This window comes from Oncorhynchus mykiss, chromosome 25 (assembly GCF_013265735.2).
Source record: "Oncorhynchus mykiss isolate Arlee chromosome 25, USDA_OmykA_1.1, whole genome shotgun sequence".
Lineage (NCBI taxonomy): Eukaryota > Metazoa > Chordata > Actinopteri > Salmoniformes > Salmonidae > Oncorhynchus > Oncorhynchus mykiss.
This window is the reverse complement of record NC_048589.1, coordinates 451,995-464,365: the sequence shown is the minus strand read 5'-3', so window position 1 is coordinate 464,365 and position 12,371 is coordinate 451,995. Positions and strand designations below refer to the sequence as shown.

Here is a 12,371-nt window from a genome sequence, read left to right as displayed (position 1 = left end):
ACTCACTGTATATAGACTTTTTGTTTTATTTTGTTCTACTGTATTATTGACTGTATGTTTTGTTTATTCCATGTGTAACTCTGTGTTGTTGTATGTGTCGAATTGCTACGCTTTATCTTGGCCAGGTCGCAGTTGCAAATGAGAACTTGTTCTCAACTAGCCTACCTGGTTAAATAAAGGTGAAATAAATAAATAAAAATAAAGAAGGATTTGAGCCTTGAGACAATTGAGACATTATATTCAAGTGCCTTTTAACAGGGTATGGTAGTAGGTGCCAGACGCACCGGTTTGTGTCAAGAATTGCAACGCTGCTGGGTTTTTCACTCTCAACAGTTTCCCGTGTGTATCAAGAACGGTCCACCACCAAAGGACATCCAGCCAACTTGACACAACTGTGGGAAACATTGGAGTTAATATGCGCCAGCATCCCTGTAGAACGCTTTCTACACCTTGAAGAGTCCATGCCCTGACAAATGTAGGCTGGTCTGAGGGAAAAAGGGTGCAACTCAATATTAGGAAGGTGTTCCTAATGCTTGGTATACTCAACATCCAGCCCGCCACAGTAAATGGGAAAATGTATATGCAAAACAGTACATTATGTCCTCAGACATTTGAAGTTGAATTGCTGCTTTGGAGAGAGGTATGCAAACACCAACAATGGGATGCACTAAAACTTGCATTATCCACATAATGCTTAATTTGAGTCAATTTGCAATTATCAGCCCTGATTAACAGAGCAATTAGAACAATTGATGAATTCACCATCTAAAAGGCTTAATCCAATCTGTCTCTTAAGGCCTATAACAGTCGCACAAAGGAAACACTATAAAGTACTCTTTGAGAATTTGAAGTGAACACCAATGGGTGGCCATCTCTGTGGGTCTGCAAAGTACTTTCTACAGCCATAAAATTAGATTTGCAATTTGGGTGATCTCTCTCTTCAGGTAGTGTTGCTGCTTTTTTTCATTTGCAATGTTGGGATTATGCACCATGACTTCAGACATCTAAGTCTGCGTTCCAAATTGTATTCTGTTCCCTATATGGCTCAATTTTTATACATTTGTATTATCTTTATTTAACTATTGTCCCTGGTCAAAAGTAACACAGTATGTAGGGAACAGGGTGCCATTTGGGATTCAGGCTCTGACTGTATTGCTGGAATTCGCAACCCCTTTATTTCACAACTATTAATTTCTTCAGCAATGTGCACTGTCAGGCCTTCACATAGGCCTTCACACTTACTGAGTGAATAAAAGCAGAGATGACACTGATATGATGGCAGCGTCCACAGCATTAAGAAATGGCTGCAATTAACACTTCGGAGTGTCCTGAGTAAGGATGAATAATGTGTTTGGTACCTTTGGCTTTATAGTGAGGGTATGGTACATTTAATTTACTCATACTTGGCTTTCTTTTGAGGCCTTTTGTGTTTCAAAAAGTAATGTTGTAATTCTACTATGGCCTTAACCTGCTTGAAACAACTTTCTTCAACCCCAACGTCATGTTGTCTGGGAGGGTAAGGACTACTAGTGAGTGAGCCAATGCCTCTGTTCAGTAGCTAAAGCACAAGGCATGAGTAACTGGACAAGGGCAATCTGCAGAGGGTCAAGGACAATCGGCAGAACTTATGATGCATGCTATGATGGGGAAAAATCAATACAGTTACATATCACAATATTATTTTGGGATGATATTATATCGATCATTTCGGATTTGCGCTCCATCTTCTTTTTAAATAGTGAGCCAACATTTTTCAGCACTTATTTCCATGACTGATCAAAACTAATTTTTTCACTTCTCTCTGCAGCAGCCATATAGTGAGCAATATGTTTAAAACATCAAGATTACAGTATCGAATCGCAATACATATAGAATCATGAAAAGAAGAATCGCAATACACATCATATAGGCACCTAAGTATTGTGATAATGTTGTATCGTTAGGTCCCTGCCAATTCCCAGCCCTAGCAGCGAACATCGGAGGAGTGCATGGGAAAAGGGCAGGCAAGCAACCGAGGCAGGGCCTGCTCACTCACAGTAGACGTCCACTCGGATCGACTTGATGGCCGGTGAGCCCAGGCCATTCTCGGCCTTGCAGTAGTAGCGTCCGCCCTGGTGCCTCTGGATCCGGATGATGCGCAGGGTCTCGTTGAACACACTGGAGTCCTGGAAGCGGTCGGAGGCACTACCGGCCGTTTTAGTCCACCGGATCTGGGGTTGGAGAGAGATAGAGGCCAGAGGTGACCGAGGAGGTCTAATGCTATGGACAACAGGCTGGACAGAGAGCAATGGGGTCAGCCATGGGATAAATATATTGCAACACACACTCTGGATTAAAATGAGCCAATGAGCATGTTTTACAGGAAGTGAAATACCGAACTAGTAATAATGTATTTTCAAATATGGGCTTAATAACTTTTCAAACATGGGCTTTGTTATGCTCCCAATGTGAGGAACAATCAATTAAACAAATATACTGAACAAAAATCTAAACGCAACATGGAAAAAATGAAAAATATTTTACTGAGTTACAGTTCATATATGGAAATCAGTCAATTTAAATAAATTAATTAGGCCCTAATCTATGGATTTCACATGACTGGGCAAGGGTGCAGCTATGGGTGGGCCTGGGAGGGCATAGGCCACCCCACTGGGAAGCCACGCCCAGCCAATCAGAATGAGTTTTTCTGCAGGCCAGGTTTTCTTTTACCTTCAATTTATTTATTTATTACCTTCAGTTAACAACAAATTCTTATTTACAATGATGGTCTACCCCGGCCCAACCTGGACCAATTGTGCGCCAACCTATGGGACTCCCAATCACGGCCGGATGTGAAACAGCCTGGGTTTCAACCAGGGACTGTAAGAAATGGCTGCAATTAACACTTCGGAGTGTTCTGAGTAAGGATGAATAATGTGTTTGTTACCTTTGGCTTTATAGTGAGGGTATGGTACATTTAATTTACTCATACTTGGCTTTCTTTTGAGGCCTTTTGTGATTCAAAAAGTCATGTTGTAATTCTACTATGGCCTTAACCTGCTTGAAACAACTTTCTTCAACCCCAACGTCATGTTGTCTGGGACGGTAAGGACTACTAGTGAGTAGTTTCACATGCGGCTGGACTCTTGTTCAGTAGCTAAAGCACAAGGCATGAGTAACTGGACATGGGCAATCTGCAGAGGGTCAAGGACAATCGGCAGAACTTATGATGCATGCTATGAGTTTTTCTCCGGGCCAGGTTTTTTTTTACCTTCAATTTATTTATTTTTTACCTTCAGTTAACAACAAATTCTTATTTACAATGATGGTCTACCCCGGCCCAACCTGGACCAATTGTGGCCAACCTATGGGACTCCCAATCACGGCCGGATGTGAAACAGCCTGGATTTCAACCAGGGACTGTAGTGACTCCTCTTGCACTGAGATACAGTGCCTTAGACCGCTGCGCCACTCGGGAGCAGAACATCTTTTTTTTTTTACATCCAGAGTGCAACAAACATGATTTAGAGCTTGTTTATGGAAAAGTGGTTATTTCTGAATTTCAATGTTGCAACTTGCTGAAAATTGTCCACAGATATGAACACTGTGGACAGTTGTGCAGTTGTGAGACCGGTTGGACGTACTGCCAAATTCTCTAAAACAACATTGGAGGTGGCTTATGGTAGAGAAATTAACATTAAATTACCTGGCAACAGCTCTGGTGGACATTCCTGCAGTCGGCTTGCCAATTGCATGCTCCCTCAAAACTTGAGACATCTGTGGCAATGTGTTGTGTGACAAAACGTCACATTTTGGAGTGGCATTTTATTGTCCCTAGCACAAGGTGCACCTGTGTAATGATAATGCTGTTTAATCAGCTTCTTGATATGCCACACCTGTCCGGTGGATGGAATATATTGGAAAAGGAGAAATTCTCACTAACAGGGATGTGTCCAAATTCGTGCACAACATTTGATAGAAATCAGCTTTTTGAGCATTTGGAAAATTTCTGGGCTCTTATTTCAGCTCATGAGACTTTATAAGCTGCATTTATATTTTTGTTCAGTGTAGTACCACACATTTGTTTTACTTTCTTTATAATATATTATGTCCATATACTCTCGATTGAGAATCGCAACAGAACAAAGTGTTTGTGTAATACAGTACATGAATAACAATTATATAAATGGTAAAATTGACTGAAATGTATATCTATGGCGCCATTGATGGATAAGCGCATAAAATATTTAGGTGGCTCGTGTTTGAGTGACTCTTGTGAGACTGCGACATGTGTCCATCATTCCAACGCCATCCAGTGGGTCTGGATTCCATATGGCACGTCAAGTTTCACACAGAACTCTGACAAAACCTCAAAAAACAGCTCTGACAATTTTGTGCAACTCTTTGAGGCATTCTCAATGGTGCTGAAGCTGTTTGATAAACAGTCTCTAATACATAATATGTTTGAATGTTTGGAGAGAATTGCCTCTGATATCACAGAAATCAAATGAACATGGCATCTTATGATCCTTCCCATCATGCATCTGGAAACAAGAGACAAGGCATCCGTGGCATTTGGACAGATGAAATAAATTTGTGATCTGAGAAGGGAGATGGATGAGAACATCAGTCGCTCGCTGCCTGTCTATGCATTTGCACGGATTCTGCATTTGGCCTCCGAAGGCAAAGAAGACCGCAGCGGTAGGCAGCAGCAGTGTTCTCGGGAATGCGCAAATGGCGCTTGCAAGAAAGTGGATGTGAGGCCCCCTGTGTACACTCACTACGCTCACTCTGCCAGTCATGCCGACAAGCAGAGCAATTTGCCCATTCAGCCCTGGCATGGCCCTTGCTGGGGCCTGTGTGAGCTTTCCTGTGTGGTTGACCTACATTGCAACAAAACCCTCCATCATAGCGGCTCCTTATGAGCGGGGACGGCCGGGGGTCGGCAGTCAAGGGAGCTGCAGCAGAGACCCATTCAAGAGGGTAGGTGGAGGGGCATTGAGGAGCCACTAACAGCCCCACCCTTCACCACCTCCACCCTGCAAATCATCCCCTTCCACTTTCTCATTCTCCAAGTAAAATGTACTTGTTGTTTGGCTCGGTTAGCTACTTTTCTCATGGCACCACGGGTGTGGAGGCAGAATAATAATTTCGAACAGAGTCACAACCTAGCTTTGCATGTAGAGGAGGGATAAAATCAATTTCATGTTTTGCTGAAAATGGTAGGTAGCATGGATTTGTTTACATGCATATTGGTGTTGGCTAAGGAATAACATGGCGTTGGAATTCATGGGGCTTAGCTTAGCCACGCCGGCTTTCTTTTTGGGGAGTTGGGAGGATAAGATGGCCTCTCTTTCCTCGGCAACATGAACCTGGGCTATAAAACTTCTAGGTCTCCACACAGTGTCTGAAATGAAACCAGGCATGCAGAATTTCAATTCGATTTATTACTACTGAACTAACCAGGACGGTGAAAGACATTGGACAATGGCACAGATATTATCACTGTCAACTCAGTGATGCCATCTAATTTGGGTGAGTGCTAGTTGCTGCGAATTAAAAACAAAGATTTTCATGATGGACCACTGTATAGTCAGGTCTCGTAGGTATTACTTAGAAAATTCTCTATGTAGTTATAATGTCATGTTTACAATGTGCTTATAGATGTGTAATATATGCTTTATTATAAACAATATCATATCGTAATGCATCTTTTGTGATGTGGCCTGCTTCAAAGTCAGCATGTGCTTATCACATATTCCATCCAGTCTATCAAAGCCACTGGTTGTAGCCTATGATACGATCATGAAGCACATTACAGAATGTTCCAGTAAGATAATAAAAATAAGCATTGTATGTCACTCACATAGTCATTCACAAACACAGCAGGGCTATCATATGGTTGCCGGTTTGCCTGCCTGTAGCTAGTCAGCATCAGCAGCAGCAGTAACAGCAGATGACTGGCATATGAGAGAAGCGCCTCAGTCCCTCGATCAGCACCCTGCAGTGACGTAGGCTCTAGTTTGGGAAAAGACAGGCGAGCATGCCCATTCGCCAGCCTATTTATAGTGCCACTGCCTCCGCAGTCTGTTATAAGCAGCAGTCCCGGTGATCTGCCAGTCAGCCACACTTGTTGTCTGTGGGAGCCCCGGATGCACAAATGATCTTGGACTCTTGAATGTGTGTGTGTGGGGTGGGTGGGGGTGGGGGGGGGGGGGGTACATGTGGACAGTGGCTGAGCAGGGAGGAAGAAAGGTGCATCAGTGTGCTAGCTAGCTGAATATACCGAAACCGTGGGATGACATAACAATATTTTCTGTCTGCTACCCCCTGTTGCCCTACCTCCCTCCCTCCCTCCCTCCCTCATGCTCTCTCCATATCAAAGAGAGAGAGAGGCAGAGTGGAGGAGGAAGAGAGGAAGATACAGTACAGTGCTGCTTTAACTGGGGGGGATATGGCAGAGGAAGGGCTCAAGTCGGAGACTCCACTTGAGCTTCGTGCAAAAAAGGGTAATCCTCCCCATAATAGTGGTGTCTTTTGAACTGTCGAAAACTTCCTATGGAGTTTCAAACAGGTTCTAGAAAATAATGTGTGGGATTGTCTTAAGATAAATTACTGCTTCGTCACCGCAGATTTCACACACTCACTCAACCATTAGTGCCTTCAGAATACTAAACCAGCCAGCTCGACACTCTTAGAAGTAAAGGAGTCTGGAAGAACCTTTTGGGGGTTCTAAAAATTTCCACGCAAGGGGAACCTTTCCAGTTCAAAAAGGTTCCACTTCTGAAAAGGATATTTGAGGAACCCCTGTGTCAAGGTTCAAACCACAACCTTTTTAATAATATATTGTAGCGGTGGCAGCCTATCAGAAGATTGAGGGCATGGCTTATTGGAGGCGTGGCTTTGAGATAGTTAATTTTGGTCATGCGTTACAGTAAATGTCATTCCTGTTCATCATGTTAAGTTTGTACACTGGAAATGTATAGTTTCCTTAAATATTTACGCATATTACATATTCTAATACAATATTCATAATATTAACATTGCTGATTACATATAGTAATAAAGTGGTAACTATTCCAACTTTGGGATTTGCATAGGCTCAAGGAACTCATACAACTCTAAGACTCGTTGAAGCTAAAAAACTGTCAGTGTTCAACCTTAACATGTGATGACAATACAACAGAACAGAGGAATTGTCACACCCTGACCATAGTTTTCTTTGTATGTTTCTATGTTTTGTTTGGTCAGGGTGTGATCTGAGTGGGCATTCTGTTACATGTCTAGTTTGTCTATTTCTATGTTTGGCCTGATATGGTTCTCAATCAGAGGCAGGTGTTAGTCATTGTCTCTGATTGGGAACCATATTTAGGTAGCCTGTTTGGTGTTGGGTTTTGTGGGTGATTGTTGCACCAAAAAGGGTTCCACTAAGGGGAAAGCCGAAAAACCATATGGTTGTACTTTTTTCTAAGAGTGTATGCTACTTTGAATACACGTCAAATACATTACTTCATTTAGAGCATGTTAATCAATCATGTCATCTGCAATTAGCTTTTACTTACAATGTATGTCAATTGCCCAATGCATTATATAATTTAATGTAGTATACTAGTGAGGACATTGAAACAGAGCAGCATGCATTCCCAGTAGTATGTTAGACAATCCTGGAGGAAGAATCCAACAACTCTCTGCCATAACAATAACAATCATCCAGAGCCCATGTAGCCTTACACACCAATTAAAGGGCTAAAACAAAACAGGCCATTAGAGCTCATTAGTCTAGCAATGTGTGAGCGCTGGAACAAATACCATCAACACATCAATAGTTACCACTACCAGTCATGATCAAAGTGACACGTGCCATGTCCAGAGCTGAACACAGAGTCCTGGACTACAATCGTCTACTTTTGTCTGAATTACAGTCAATTGCTCAAATGTGGCCACTGAGGTCACTGACTGAAAACAAGATGGAAAGATGGCTTTACACTGTAAATATTCTAGGCTATGCCAAAGATAGCCTGGTTAAACCAGGCTGAATGCTGCGCTCACCAGGTTATCAAGATGGAATTCTGCTAATAAATGGGTATGTGGAATCCTCCCCAAAAATAACTGGTTCAATCAGCGTCATGTTGTTTATTTTTTTTAAATGTAACCCTTTTCTCCCCAATTTCATGCTATCCAATTGGTAGTTACAGTCCTGTCCTATCGCTGCAACTCCCATATGGACTCGGGAGAAGTAATGGTCGAGAGCCGTGCGTGACCCGAAACACTACACAGCCAAGACGCACTGCTTCTTGACACAATGCCCGCTTAACCAGGAAGCCAGCCGCACAGATGTGTCGGAGGAAACACCGTACACCGTGTCAGCATGCATGCGCTCGGCCTGCCACAGCAGTCGCTAGAGCGGGATGGGACAAGGAGATCCCGGCCGGCCAAACCCTCCCCTAACACGGACGACGCTGGGCCAATTGTGCACCGCCCCATGAGTCTCCCGGTCGCAGCGACAGAGCCTGGACTCGAACCAGGATCTCTAGTGGCACAGCTAACACTGCATTGCCTTAGACCACTGCGCCAGTTGGGAGGCAATCAGCGTCATGTTTGAAACTATGGGTGAATATTCAGCACACAAACCCATGTGGTCGAACACTGTGATTTGGATTAAGTCAAAATATCTGGGGCTCCATTTTACACATGGATGGAAGCCAAGCCACTCCAAAGATATTCCTTGACCCTATCCGTTGACTCTACAGTGCCTTGCGAAAGTATTCGGCCCCCTTGAACTTTGCGACCTTTTGCCACATTTCAGGCTTCAAACATAAACATTTTTTGTGAAGAATCAACAACAAGTGGGACACAATGATGAAGTGGAACGACTTTTATTGGATATTTCAAACTTTTTTAACAAATCAAAAACTGAAAAATTGGGCGTGCAAAATTATTCAGCCCCTTTACTTTCAGTGCAGCAAACTCTCTCCAGAAGTTCAGTGAGGATCTCTGAATGATCCAATGTTGACCTAAATGACTAATGATGATAAATACAATCCACCTGTGTGTAATCAAGTCTCCGTATAAATGCACCTGCACTGTGATAGTCTCAGAGGTCCGTTAAAAGCGCAGAGAGCATCAAATCAAATCAAATCAAATCAAATTTTATTTGTCACATACACATGGTTAGCAGATGTTAATGTGAGTGTAGCGAAATGCTTGTGCTTCTAGTTCCGACAATGCAGTAATAACAAGTAATCTAACTAACAATTCCAAAACTACTGTCTTGTACACAGTGTAAGGGGATAAAGAATATGTACATAAGGATATATGAATGAGTGATGGTACAGAGCAGCATAGGCAAGATACAGTAGATGGTATCGGGTACAGTATGTACAAATGAGATGAGTATGTAAACAAAGTGGCATAGTATAGTATAAAGTGGCTAGTGATACATGTATTACATAAGGATACCGTCGATGATATAGAGTACAGTATATACGTATGCATATGAGATGAATAATGTAGGGTAAGTAACATTTATATAAGGTAGCATTGTTTAAAGTGGCTAGTGATATATTTACATCATTTCCCATCAATTCCCATTATTAAAGTGGCTGGAGTTGGGTCAGTGTCAGTGTGTTGGCAGCAGCCACTCAGTGTTAGTGGTGGCTGTTTAACAGTCTGATGGCCTTGAGATAGAAGCTGTTTTTCAGTCTCTCGGTCCCAGCTTTGATGCACCTGTACTGACCTCGCCTTCTGGATGATAGCGGGGTGAACAGGCAGTGGCTCGGGTGGTTGATGTCCTTGATGATCTTTATGGCCTTCCTGTGACATCGGGTGGTGTAGGTGTCCTGGAGGGCAGGTAGTTTGCCCCCGGTGATGCGTTGTGCAGACCTCACTACCCTCTGGAGAGCCTTACGGTTGAGGGCGGTGCAGTTGCCATACCAGGCGGTGATACAGCCCGCCAGGATGCTCTCGATTGTGCATCTGTAGAAGTTTGTGAGTGCTTTTGGTGACAAGCCGAATTTCTTCAGCCTCCTGAGGTTGAAGAGGCGCTGCTGCGCCTTCTTCACGATGCTGTCTGTGTGAGTGGACCAATTCAGTTTGTCTGTGATGTGTATGCCGAGGAACTTAAAACTTGCTACCCTCTCCACTACTGTTCCATCGATGTGGATAGGGGGGTGTTCCCTCTGCTGTTTCCTGAAGTCCACAATCATCTCCTTAGTTTTGTTGACGTTGAGTGTGAGGTTGTTTTCCTGACACCACACTCCGAGGGCCCTCACCTCCTCCCTGTAGGCCGTCTCATCGTTGTTGGTAATCAAGCCTACCACTGTTGTGTCGTCCGCAAACTTGATGATTGAGTTGGAGGCGTGCGTGGCCACGCAGTCGTGGGTGAACAGGGAGTACAGGAGAGGGCTCAGAACGCAACCTTGTGGGGCCCCAGTGTTGAGGATCAGCGGGGAGGAGATGTTGTTGCCTACCCTCACCACCTGGGGGCGGCCCGTCAGGAAGTCCAGTACCCAGTTGCACAGGGCGGGGTCGAGACCCAGGGTCTCGAGCTTGATGACGAGCTTGGAGGGTACTATGGTGTTGAATGCCGAGCTGTAGTCGATGAACAGCATTCTCACATAGGTATTCCTCTTGTCCAGATGGGTTAGGGCAGTGTGCAGTGTGGTTGAGATTGCATCGTCTGTGGACCTATTTGGGCGGTAAGCAAATTGGAGTGGGTCTAGGGTGTCAGGTAGGGTGGAGGTGATATGGTCCTTGACTAGTCTCTCAAAGCACTTCATGATGACGGATGTGAGTGCTACGGGGCGGTAGTCATTTAGCTCAGTTACCTTAGCTTTCTTGGGAACAGGAACAATGGTGGCCCTCTTGAAGCATGTGGGAACAGCAGACTGGTATAGGGATTGATTGAATATGTCCGTAAACACACCGGCCAGCTGGTCTGCGCATGCTCTGAGGGCGCGGCTGGGGATGCCATCTGGGCCTGCAGCCTTGCGAGGGTTAACACGTTTAAATGTCTTACTCACCTCGGCTGCAGTGAAGGAGAGACCGCATGTTTTCGTTGCAGGCCGTGTCAGTGGCACTGTATTGTCCTCAAAGCGGGCAAAAAAGTTATTTAGTCTGCCTGGGAGCAAGACATCCTGGTCCGTGACTGGGCTGGGTTTCTTCCTGTAGTCCGTGATTGACTGTAGACCCAAGATCATGAAGAACAAGGAACACACCAGGCAGGTCCGAGATACTGTTGTGAAGAAGTTTAAAGCCGGATTTGGATACAAAAAGATTTCCCAAGCTTTAAACATCCCAAGGAGCACTGTGCAAGCGATAATATTGAAATGGAAGGAGTATCAGACCACTGCAAATCTACCAAGACCTGGCCGTCCCTCTAAACTTTCAGCTCATACAAGGAGAAGACTGATGCAGCCAAGAGGCCCATGATCACTCTGGATGAACTGCAGAGATCTACAGCTGAGGTGGGAGACTCTGTCCATAGGACAACAATCAGTCGTATATTGCACAAATCTGGCCTTTATGGAAGAGTGGCAAGAAGAAAGCCATTTCTTAAAGATATCCATAAAAAGTGTTGTTTAAAGTTTGCCACAAGCCACCTGGGAGACACACCAAACATGTGGAAGAAGGTGCTCTGGTCAGATGAAACCAAAATTGAACTTTTTGGCAACAATGCAAAACGTTATGTTTGGCGTAAAAGCAACACAGCTCATCACCCTGAACACACCATCCCCACTGTCAAACATGGTGGTGGCCGCATCATGGTTTGGGCCTGCTTTTCTTCAGCAGGGACAGGGAAGATGGTTCAAATTGATGGGAAGATGGATGGAGCCAAATACAGGACCATTCTGGAAGAAAACCTGATGGAGTCTGCAAAAGACCTGAGACTGGGACGGAGATTTGTCTTCCAACAAGACAATGATCCAAAACATAAAGCAAAATCTACAATGGAATGGTTCAAAAATAAACATATCCAGGTGTTAGAATGGCCAAGTCAAAGTCCAGACCTGAATCCAATCGAGAATCTGTGGAAAGAACTGAAAACTGCTGTTCACAAATGCTCTCTATCCAACCTCACTGAGCTCGAGCTGTTTTGCAAGGAGGAATGGGAAAAAATGGTGATGGAAAGGTACAATTAGGGTTGTGCAGTATCCAGAGTTTCAGGGATTTTTTGTCTCTGCTATAACCAAGAAGCTTACAATCTGCCAAGCTAGCCACTCAGTTGGCAAGTTAGAAAACCAAATGCATAACTGGAGCCTTGATCTGTAGATCATTTATTTGGCACATCTTAGATTGTTAACTCATAACTTATAATCACCCTCGCGATTATTTAAAAAAAACAGTATACGGTATACCGCTTTGCCTAGGTAAAATATATTGGTTGTTAGGCT

General features: G+C 43.9%; 1 protein-coding gene across 2 annotated transcripts in view; it reads right to left on the bottom strand.

Moving 5' to 3' along the window:
- The window catches only part of LOC110505206 (MAM domain-containing glycosylphosphatidylinositol anchor protein 2), a 232,727-nt gene that overhangs the window by 123,844 nt on the left and 96,512 nt on the right, over positions 1 to 12,371 (bottom strand). For both annotated transcript variants that reach the window (XM_021584281.2, XM_036962460.1), the window contains exon 3: positions 2,036 to 2,210. In XM_021584281.2, coding sequence (XP_021439956.2) covers positions 2,036 to 2,210 — 175 coding nt within the window. The remainder of the gene's footprint in view (positions 1 to 2,035; positions 2,211 to 12,371) is intronic.